This window comes from Cherax quadricarinatus, unplaced genomic scaffold (assembly GCF_038502225.1).
Source record: "Cherax quadricarinatus isolate ZL_2023a unplaced genomic scaffold, ASM3850222v1 Contig4578, whole genome shotgun sequence".
NCBI lineage: Eukaryota > Metazoa > Arthropoda > Malacostraca > Decapoda > Parastacidae > Cherax > Cherax quadricarinatus.
In genome coordinates, this window is record NW_027199604.1 from 1 (window position 1) to 11,951 (window position 11,951).

Below are 11,951 nucleotides of genomic sequence, written 5' to 3' on the forward strand. Positions count from 1 at the left end.
GAAGTAATGTAAAGTAGACTTCTTAGATATTAGTTATGTAGGACATATATTAGTTATGTATAATGTACGGCAATGTATAGTGTAGAATAATGTTTAACATTGTAGTACTTGTGTGGTATATTATGTAATGTGTTGTATTATGTAATGTGTTGTATTATGTAGTGGTGTATATGCAGTGTGTTGTATTATGTAGTCTATAGTGTTTACCTGGAGTTACCTGGAGAGAGTTCCGGGGGTCAACGCCCCCGCGGCCCGGTCTGTGACCAGGCCTCCTGGTGGATCAGAGCCTGATCAACCAGGCTGTTGCTGCTGGCTGCACGCAAACCAACGTACGAGCCACAGCCCGGCTGATCCGGAACTGACTTTAGGTGCTTGTCCAGTGCCAGCTTGAAGACTGCCAGGGGTCTGTTGGTAATCCCCCTTATGTGTGCTGGGAGGCAGTTGAACAGTCTCGGGCCCCTGACACTTATTGTATGGTCTCTTAACGTGCTAGTGACACCCCTGCTTTTCATTGGGGGGATGGTGCATCGTCTGCCAAGTCTTTTGCTTTCGTAGTGAGTGATTTTCGTGTGCAAGTTCGGTACTAGTCCCTCTAGGATTTTCCAGGTGTATATAATCATGTATCTCTCCCTCCTGCGTTTCAGGGAATACAGGTTTAGGAACCTCAAGCGCTCCCAATAATTGAAGTGTTTTATCTCCTTTATGCGCGCCTTGAAGGTTCTCTGTACATTTTCTAGGTCGGCAATTTCACCTGCCTTGAAAGGTGCTGTTAGTGTGCAGCAATATTCCAGCCTAGATAGAACAAGTGACCTGAAGAGTGTCATCATGGGCTTGGCCTCCCTAGTAGTTATGTTTAGTGTAGTGTAGCGAAGTTATGTTTAGTATAGTGCAGTGTAGTTATGTTTAGTATAGTGCAGTGTAGTTATGTTTAGTATAGTGCAGTGTAGTTATGTTTAGTATAGTGTAGTGTAGTTATGTTTAGTATAGTGCAGTGTAGTTATGTTTAGTATAGTGCAGTGTAGTTATGTTTAGTATAGTGCAGTGTAGTTATGTTTAGTATAGTGCAGTGTAGTTATGTTTAGTATAGTGCAGTGTAGTTATGTTTAGTATAGTGTAGTGTAGTTATGTTTAGTGTAGTGTAGTTATGTTTAGTGTAGTGTAGTGTAGTTATGTTTAGTGTAGTGTAGTGTAGTTATGTTTAGTATAGTGTAGTTATGTTTAGTGTAGTGTAGTTATGTTTAGTGTAGAGTAGTGTAGTTATCTTTAGTATAGTGTAGTGTAGTTATGTTTAGTGTAGTGTAGTTATGTTTAGTGTAGTGTAGTTATGTTTAGTGTAGTGTAGTGTAGTTATCTTTAGTATAGTGTAGTGTAGTTATGTTTAGTGTAGTGTAGTTATGTTTAGTGTAGTGTAGTTATGTTTAGTATAGTGTAGTGTAGTTATGTTTAGTGTAGTGTAGTTATGTTTAGTATAGTGTAGTGTAGTTATGTTTAGTGTAGTGTAGCTATGTTTAGTGTAGTGTAGTTATGTTTAGTATAGTGTAGTGTAGTTATGTTTAGTGTAGTGTAGTTATGTTTAGTGTAGTGTAGTTATGTTTAGTATAGTGTAGTGTAGTTATGTTTAGTGTAGTGTAGTTATGTTTAGTGTAGTGTAGTTATGTTTAGTGTAGTGTAGTTATGTTTAGTATAGTGTAGTGTAGTTATGTTTAGTGTAGTGTAGTTATGTTTAGTGTAGTGTAGTTATGTTTAGTGTAGTGTAGTTATGTTTAGTGTAGTGTAGTTATGTTTAGTGTAGTGTAGTTATGTTTAGTGTAGTGTAGTTATGTTTAGTATAGTGTAGTGTAGTTATGTTTAGTGTAGTGTAGTTATGTTTAGTGTAGTGTAGTTATGTTTAGTGTAGTGTAGTTATGTTTAGTATAGTGTAGTGTAGTTATGTTTAGTGTAGTGTAGTTATGTTTAGTGTAGTGTAGTTATGTTTAGTATAGTGTAGTGTAGTTATGTTTAGTGTAGTGTAGTGTAGTTATGTTTAGTGTAGTGTAGTGTAGTTATGTTTAGTGTAGTGTAGTGTAGTTATGTTTAGTGTAGTGTAGTGTACTTATGTTTAGTGTAGTGTATTGTTTAGTGAAGTGTAGTATTGTTCAGTGTAGTGTAGTTTACCTGGAGAGAGTTCCGGGGGTCAACGCCCCCGCGGCCCGGTCTGTGACCAGGCCTCCTGGTGGATCAGAGCCTGATCAACCAGGCTGTTACTGCTGGCTGCACGCAATCCAACGTACGAGCCACAGCCCGGCTGGTCAAGTACTGACTTTAGGTGCTTGTCCAGTGCCAGCTTGAAGACTGCCAGGGATCTATTAGTAATCCCCCTTATGTATGCTGGAAGGCAGTTGAACAGTCTCGGGCCCCTGACACTTATTGTATTATCTTTTAAACACTACACTAAACAGTAGTGTTGTTTAGTGTAGTGTAGTGTTGTTTAGTGTAGTGTTGTTTAGTGTAGTGTTGTTTAGTGTAGTGTTGTTTAGTGTAGTGTTGTTTAGTGTAGTGTTGTTTAGTGTAGTGTTGTTTAGTGTAGTGTTTAGTGTAGTGTAGTGTTTAGTGTACCAAGGGGTTTTGGGGATCACACACATACCTGGGGCGTGCTGGAAGATCATACACGTACCTGGGGTGTCCTGGAGGATCATACACGTACCTAGGGTGTCCTGGAGGATCACACACACACATACCTGGGGTGTCCTGGAAGATCATACACGTACCTGGGGTGTCCTGGAGGATCATACACGTACCTGGGATGTCCTGGAGGATCACACACATACCTGGGGTGTCCTGGAGGATCATACACATACCTGGGGTGTCCTGGAGGATCATACACATACCTGGGGTGTTCTGGAGGATCATACACATACCTGGGGTGTCCTGGAGGATCATACACATACCTGGGGTGTCCTGGAGGATCATACACGTACCTGGGATGTCCTGGATGATCACACACATACCTGGGATGTCCTGGAGGATCACACACATACCTGGGGTGTCCTGGAGGATCATACACATACCTGGGGTGTCCTGGAGGATCATACACGTACCTGGGGGGCGTCCTGGAGGATCATACACGTACCTGGGGTGTCCTGGAAAATCATACACGTACCTGGGGTGTTCTGGAGGATCATACACGTACCTGGGGTGTCCTGGAGGATCATACACGTACCTGGGGTGTCATGGAGGATCATACACGTACCTGGGGTGTCCTGGAGAATCATACACATACCTGGGGTGTCCTGGAGGATCATACACGTACCTGGGGTGTCCTGGAGGATCATACACGTACCTGGGGTGTCCTGGAGGATCATACACATACCTGCGGTGTCCTGGAGGATCATACCCGTACCTGGGGTGTCCTGGAGGATCATACCCGTACCTGGGGTGTCCTGGAAGATCATACACGTATCTGGGGTGTCCTGGAGGATCATACACGTACCTGGGGTGTCCTGGAGGATCATACTCATACCTGGGGTGTCCTGGAGGATCATACACGTACCTGGGGTGTCCTGGAGGATCATACACATACCTAGGGTGTCCTGGAGGATCATACACGTACCTGGGGTCTTCTGGAGGATCATACACGTACCTGGGGTGTTCTGGAGGATCATACCCCACCTGGGGTGTTCTGGAGGATCATACACATACCTGGGGTGTCCTGGAGGATCATACACGTACCTGGGGTGTCCTGGAGGATCATACACATACCTGGGGTGTTCCGCTGGGGAGTTATACATAGTGGAAAACCAGAGAAGGCACCAGGCGAGGGATAAGGACCCTGTCACGTAGAAGGCAGCGGCCCACCCGTAAGAGTCAATAACGAGGCCACTCAGGGGTAGAGTCACTGCTGTGCTCAACGTAGACGCTGTCATACAATAGTAGTATCATTAATATTATTGCAGTGCTAGTACTGACACTGCTCTTATATATAGCATTATTACAATAGTGCTATTACAACTTACCGAAGTAAACAATGCCTATAAACCTGGGTCTCTCGAGGGGAGGTATCCAGCGAGCGACGCAGGCATGCATGCTGGGCCATGACGCACCCTGGGGACATACACACTTACTTTAATACCCTCAAGGGAAAGCGATAGATTAGCAGGGGTCCTACAGCACCTGGGGAAAATGGAGACAGTCAAGTTTTATTCAAGGAAGGGGAGGTATTACATCTACCTCCGGCTTTGCTCCTGTAATTACGTACACTGAAGACGGGAGACCAATAATATAGCAATTACATACATATATTCACCTGTATGAGTCCCTGTACAACCCTGAGAGCGATGAGGGCACCATAGTGTAGTCTAGCAGCTGGGGGAGAGAGTATGCTGCCCACACCACCTGCCAGCACACACACACCGAACACCCACTTCGTACCATACACCTCTGCCAGTCTACCACCCACTACCTGCACCGTATGTAGACCACACCATTACAAACCTCTTCTCAAGGAAATATACACTGAAAATTTTTCTCTTTCATTGTACATAAACTAAAAAGTTTGTATCTCTCAATATATATAATCGAGAGCTGTGTGTCTCTTAATATATACACGCTAAGGTGTTGGATTATAAGTTGTCCATTAGTATGGACGCTTTAGATTAATATTAACGTACACTTTTATAAGGTAACTATAAAAATATACAAGTCTGTCCTATGATACAAGTATGAAACACATAAACAGGTCTGACACATGATTCAAGTATGAAACATGTACTAGACAGGCCTAACCTGAGTCATGGCGTAGCCGTAGTAGAAGCAGCCCAGTACTAGACCTTGTGTGGTCACGTCCCACTCGAACTCCGCGTCCTGTTGACCCGGTGTAAGGTCACCCCGGGTAGTTTCAGCAGGTCCCCGCCCATACACCGTTGTCCAGGTATCACAACGTTGTTCCGGGTAGCATCGAGTCACCAACGTTGTTCCGGGTAACATCGAGTCACCAACGTTGTTCCGGGTAACATCGAGTCACCAACGTTGTTCCGGGTAACATCGAGTCACCAACGTTGATTCATATCACATTATATCCACAACAACAGATGTATGCAGGTCCAAGGAATCAATATGAAAATGGTATAAAATTCCGACAGGTTGATAAGTAAGACACATGTGCAACAGTTAGGTATCTTTATTCCGAAACATTTCGCCTTCACAGTAGGCTTCTTCAGTCGAGTACAGAAGAGTTCTGCTCCATAGTCTGGAACAATGTTCCAGACTATGGAGCAAAACTCTTCTCCAGGCTGAGGGACTGACCACCTCAAAACTACATCTTCAAGGATGGACTGATTACATCGTCTTCCGCTAACTCTTCTGTACTCGACTGAAGAAGCCTACTGTGTAAGCGAAACGTTTCGGAATAAAGATACCTAACTAATGCACATGGTTTTACTTATCAGGTCCAAGGAATTATTGTAGCTCACCCCCAGTACCCGGAGTTGCAAGGAGTGTGGCCGCTTAGTGACCCAGTTAACAAAAATGGAGAACTAAATAGATTAACTTACTGTGTCCTAGAAGCCAAAATGTATAGAGTATCATACAAAAATAGCTAAATTTCGTAGGAACGGGTTTTCTTTATCAGCAGAAATAGGATATTTTCTCCTGACACGGGTTTCATCAGTCATATGACCCCAGTCAGTAGAGTTTTTGGTCACTAGACAGAGGTTTTAGTGGCTGATCAGTCCACATAGTAAAAAAAAATCATATAATGTGATTACTATGGTCGTAAGATTTAATTTCCAAATCTAAATTGCCTCCGAACTATTATTACTAAATTATATTATTGCGTTATGGTGTTAAAACAACATTGAATAGTTAATGAATCAGTATATCATCATTACCGTGCAAACAACAAGGTTTTTATTATCTAACACAGTGTTATAGTTAATGAAGATTTATCATTGTTTAAATTAAAAATAAAGTCACAATCGTAGCTGGAACAGTTCACCAGATGACGTTTTAGTCCCTCCTGGAAAATTGTCAAGTCACAACTGGGGCGAGGAAAATAGAGAAGTCCAAAAGACTGTACGGTAGATGACGGGGAAAGGAGTAGGAGCAACAGTAGTAGTAGTAGTAGCATCATCAATAGCAGCAGCAGTAGTAGTAGTAATAGTAGTACGTACGGTTTTATGTCCCTTCCTCGCTCCAGTAGTAACTTGACAATAGTCCAGTTGGGATAATTATTGTCAAGTCATAACTGGGTTTCTGGTGAATTGTCCCAATAAAAGTAGTTCTGTCAACTGTGTCTTTTCTCTATTCTCGTGGGCTGAGCACATAAGAACATAAGAACATAAGAACGAAGGAACACTGCAGAAGGCCTACTGGCCCATGCGAGGCAGGTCCAAGTCTCCTACCGGCTTAAGCCAATGCACCCAACCTAGTCAGGTCAGGTCACATTGACTTAAGGGAGGAACACGGCAACCGACCTGGTAGCACAAGCTATCAGGTCTAACTCACACCCACCCACATCTACTCATGTATTTATCCAACCTATTTTTAAAGCTACACAACGTTCTGGCCTCTATAACGGTACTTGGGAGTTTGTTCCACTCATCCACAACTCTATTACCAAACCAGTACTTTCCTATATCCCTCCTGAATCTGAATTTTTCCAACTTAAAACCATTGCTGCGAGTCCTGTCTAGGCTAGATATTTTCAGCACACTATTTACATCCCCTTTATTTATTCCTGTCTTCCATTTATACACCTCAATCATATCCCCCCTAATTCTACGTCTTTCTAGAGAGTGCAGTTTCAGGGCCCTTAGTCTATCCTCATAGGGAAGGTTTCTGATACATGGGATCATCTTTGTCATCCTCCTTTGTACATTTTCCAGAGAATTTATATCCATTCTGTAATACGGTGACCAAAACTGTGCAGCATAATCTAAATGAGGCCTAACCAAGGATGTATAGAGTTGAAGAACAACCTGAGGACTCCTATTATTTATGCTTCTTGATATGAAGCCAAGGATTCTATTAGCTTTATTGCGAACACTTATGCACTGTTGTCTTGGTTTCAGATTACTGCTAACCAGAACTCCTAAATCTTTTTCGCAATCCGTAATATTAAGATCTACATTATTTAGTTTATATGTGGCATGGTTATTGTCCTGTCCAACATTTAGAACTTTGCATTTGTCTATATTAAACTGCATCTGCCACTTCTCCGACCACTGCATCAGTCTATTCAAATCTTCCTGGAGTGCTCGAATGTCCTCGTCAGAATGAATTCGACGGCCTATTTTGGTGTCATCGGCAAACTTGCCGATGTCGCTCTTTATGCCCTCATCTATGTCGTTTATGTAGATTGTGAACAGCAGGGGGCCCAACACTGACCCCTGTGGAACACCGCTCGTGACGCTTCCCCACTCTGATTTCTCCCCATTTATGCAAACTCTCTGCTGCCTATTTGTCAACCATGCCTCTATCCAGGATTACGTCACATTGTTTTTACCTCTTCGTCTCCATAGGTGATGTCGTCACTCAGATGGCGCCTAATATCGTCCTCAGCGCCATCTGTTGACGGAAATTTACATAAAGTATCTATGTAAATAGGCGTTCATATGCTCATTTTTATGGGGGAGGGAGGTAGGCATAGTTGAAATTGCAGGCTAAGAACTGTTATTCTTCTCAGCTAATTTCAAAATCCAGTTCTATCAACATCCTCTCTCCTCAGGATGCTACCTAAAACAGTTGATTAACATCCAGGTACCTACTTATTGCTAGGTGAACAGGGGCAGGTGTAAAGTGAGTAACATTCAGGTACCTACTTACTGCTAGGCGAACATTCAGGTACCTACTTACTGCTAGGCGAACAGGAGCAGCAGGCGTAAGGAGATTAACATTCTGGTACCTAATTGCTACTGCTAGGTAAATAGAGACAGAAAGTGGAAGGAGACATGCCCAACGTTTTCCCTTGTACAGGGTTGGAACTTAGTTTAATTTAATATGTTTATTATGCACCCCATACACATCTTGTGGGCGGTAGTCAAAAGATTACAGAGGTACATAATTGGTCCAGGGACTGGACTCCAAAGTTTTGATAGCTGAGCAAGTTACAGAGGTAATGAATTCACAATTTACAAAGGTAATGAACTCACAATTTACAAAGGTAATGAACTCACAATTTACAAAGGTAATGAATCCTGTAAGAATGGTTACTTACGTTTATACATGGCTACAATCATGAACAAATTATAGAGTAATGAGCAATTCACACTTCCACACCCGGTCACAACTGTAATGGTGCAAATGGAACTTAGGTACGCCAGATGTGAGCCGCAGGTGCTACCACTTGAGCCACGATCCACCTATGGGAGGTAATCACGCTCGATCCAAGGAAGAAGGTAGCTCCAATTCCTTGAATCAAGAGCCCTGAGGTTAACAACCTCAGGTTCTCACAAAACTCAACCAGAAGAGCACTTAAATAAGGTAAGCGTGTAAACAAGCAAACAAACAAGCAAGCAAGCAAGCAAACAAGCAAGCAAGCAAGCAAGCAAGCAAGCAAACAAGCAAGCAAGCAAGCAAGCAAGCAAACAAGCAAGCAAGCAAGCAAACAAGCAAACAAACAAGCAAACAAGCAAGCAAGCAAACAAGCAAGCAAGCAAGCAGGTTTTTAATTAGGTTTCCACACTTAAATTATATTACAGTGGACTCTAGGACACACACAAAAATAAATAATGTAGACTTAACCTAGGATAAGCCAATAATGTTCAGAGAAGAATGGCACCTTACCGAGAGTGCCATTGTCAGCAGCGTGGCACTGAGCATGGACGGTGTGGGAGGTGTTCCTCTTGACCATAGCCACGATAATAACAGAGAGGTTGACACGAGCCATGTGTAGGTTGATGAAGCCTAGCCATGCTAGTGTAGCCAGGGCTACCCGCGCCGGTAGCCACCCTTCATGTGTCATTGTTGTTGTAGTGCAGTACGAGTAGTCGTAGTAGTTGTTGTAGTAGTAATATTAGTTGTAGTGGTAGGAGTATAATAAGTTTTTTTATTATTAGTATTACTCTTGTATTCCAAAGATGGAATCTAAGCGTGTAACTAGTTAGTTTAATATGTTTATTATGCACCCCATACCCATCCTGTGGGCGGTAGTCACCCCATACCCATCCTGTGGGCGGTAGTCACCCCATACCCATCCTGTGGGCGGTAGTCACCCCATACCCATCCTGTGGGCGGTAGTCACCCCATACCCATCCTGTGGGCGGTAGTCACCCCATACCCATCCTGTGGGCGGTAGTCACCCCATACCCATCCTGCGGGCGGTAGTCACCCCATACCCATCCTGTGGGCGGTAGTCACCCCATACCCGTCCTGTGGGCAGTAGTCACCCCATACCCGTCCTGTGGGCAGTAGTCACCCCATACCCATCCTGAACATCAAAATGGTATAAAATACCGACAGGTTGGTAGGTAAGACACAAAGGCAACAGTTAGGCAACTTTTTTCCGAAACGTTTCGCCTACACAGTAGGCTTCTTCAGTCGAATACAGAAAGTAGGCAGGAACAGTAGAGATGTGAAGACGATGTAATCAGTCCATCACCCTTGTAGTCGTAGAATAGTTCCTGACTATGGAACTGAACTTCTCCAGGCCGAGGGACTGACAACCTCAAATTCTACGACTACAAGGGTGATGGACTGATTACATCGTCTTCACATCTCTACTGTTCCTGCCTACTTTCTGTATTCGACTGAAGAAGCCTACTGTGTAGGCGAAACGTTTCGGAATAAAGTTGCCTAACTGTTGCCTTTGTGTCTTACCTACCATACCCATCCTGTGGGCGGTAGTCAAAAGATTACAAAGGTACATAATGGGACCAGGGACTGGACCCCAAAGTTTTGATAGCTGAGCAAGTTACAAAGGTAATGAACTCCAGGTAGATCTGGTCACAATCATGAACAAGTTACAAAGGTAATGAATCATCTTCAAGTCTATACATGGTTATAGTCTTGAACAAATTACAAAGTAATGAATAATTCACACGTCCACACCCGGTCACAACTGTAATGAGTTATTAGTGCAAATATTAATTGGGTCACACACACACACACACACACACACACACACACACACACACACACACACACACACACACACACACACACACACACACACACACACACACAAGTAAAGTAGTGGAGGCGGGAACCATACATAGTTTTAAGGCGAGGTATGATAAAGCTCATGGAGCAGGGAGAGAGAGGACCTAGTAGCAATCAGTGAAGAGGCGGGGCCAGGAGCTATGAATCGACCCCTGCAACCACAAATAGGTGAGTAGAAATAGGTGAGTACACACACACACACACACACACACACACACACTTGCACGCACACACACGCACACGTGGTAATGCTTTATTTACAGTGAACAAAGTCAGAGTATTTTTCCAGAATGGTTTGTAAGAAGTCAGTCCATCTATCATCATTCTATCATGCAGGAGCAGCCACATGTCTGGTGAATCCAACAAAATAAGCATGTAACAACAGATCACCAGCAGGCAACTTGTACCTGGCAGGTTGTTTGTGTGATCCCTCCAGCGAGGTGTCTTCATGCTGGTGAGATGCTCTTGGTCCAAACAATCAAACCCCTAGAGGCTGTATGATCCCTACGGGTTTAGCTCTATCCCCCCTGAATCATAACTCTCTATATCTCATTTATCACGTAGTGGATAAAGGTGAGTGATGGGGTTTTAGAAGGCTTTGTTAAATAGCTGACACAGCCTCACAGTCTAATGTGTATGTCTTTCGTCTGACTGTTCTGTTAAGGGAAGCAATAGTCATCCTGTGGTTTGTATTGTACATTTTTTTAGGTAGACTGGAGATTTGAAAAGCACTAACCTGGGTGATAATTCAACGCTATTGGCAAACAACAGAAAACAATAAAAAATCTGCATGAATAAAACACACAACAGACATACCTATCACTAAGCTAAAAATCATCAGCATAAGATGATGCCATTAATCTTTTAATGTCAACAGGCTCTCCTTAAAGTTCCCTGAGGTCTCTACATGCACTTCGGTAATTATAAAAACCACGATGAAAATGAGAAGGCCTTAGTCATGGGCAAACAGTTAAAATGCATTACACAGTCAACTGCACGACACACGCTACACAGAGAGAGGAACACCTGCAGCAGGTGGCAGTGGGTGACGTGTGTCTGATCCTCAGTCAATAGTCAAGTGACGATTCCTGCTGGAGGAGGAGAGACAAACATGGTACGTTATTTGTGACTTGTATGGGTCTGATAACATTTTGAAACTACCATACTCTTCCTACTTCCCTCCCTCCCTCTCCTGCTCATCTCTCCTCTTCCTCTCCTACACGGTCTTCCCTCCCTTTCTCCTATTCACCTCTCCTTTCTCCCACACTAGTTTACTTTCCCTGCTTTCTCTAACATTCGTCCTCCATCTCACTTTCTCCCTCTTCCCCTAGCATACTTGCTTCTCCATCCCTCCCTCACCTTCCTGCTATTCCGTCACCCACTATCCCTTAGTTCTCCTTAAATTTAATCTCCTACTCCCTCCATTCCTCATCCATCTATCCCTATTCCAACCCTTCATCTCTCCCTGCCAACCACCGTGCATGACAGCACCCTGGTGGTTGCCAACTTACCCATTGCTCTGGAGAGGAAGTTGTTAACTGCCTTCCACCCTCCATTGTTGTGTTCACTGGCCATCACTGCCTGTGGGGGGAAACTCACGTCAGCCCATCAAGTTAATCCATCAATATCACCTCGATAGAGCAAATTATACAACATTAACTTGCACCTTATTCACAGCTCAACATATTATTCTGCCTTATTAGCTTATCCTAAGTTAATTGAGTTTAAAGCCTAACAACTCCACGAGGGTCATTAAGGTTACATAAAACCTTTTCACCACCAGTCATAAATACTTTAGTTCCCATGCAGGGATTAAA

General features: G+C 43.4%; 1 protein-coding gene across 1 annotated transcript; it reads right to left on the reverse strand.

Moving 5' to 3' along the window:
• Positions 1 to 3,619: 3,619 nt before the first annotated feature.
• Positions 3,620 to 11,737, reverse strand: LOC128704401 (sialin-like; the record flags this gene model as incomplete). Its single annotated transcript, XM_070081844.1, has 7 exons — positions 11,646 to 11,737; positions 8,761 to 8,925; positions 7,481 to 7,542; positions 4,762 to 4,839; positions 4,283 to 4,438; positions 3,993 to 4,080; positions 3,620 to 3,895 (listed from the first exon to the last, which is right to left on the reverse strand). Coding segments are annotated over exons 1-7 (889 nt in total), but the record flags the coding sequence as incomplete, so codon positions are not given.
• Between the last annotated feature and the right edge of the window lie 214 nt (positions 11,738 to 11,951).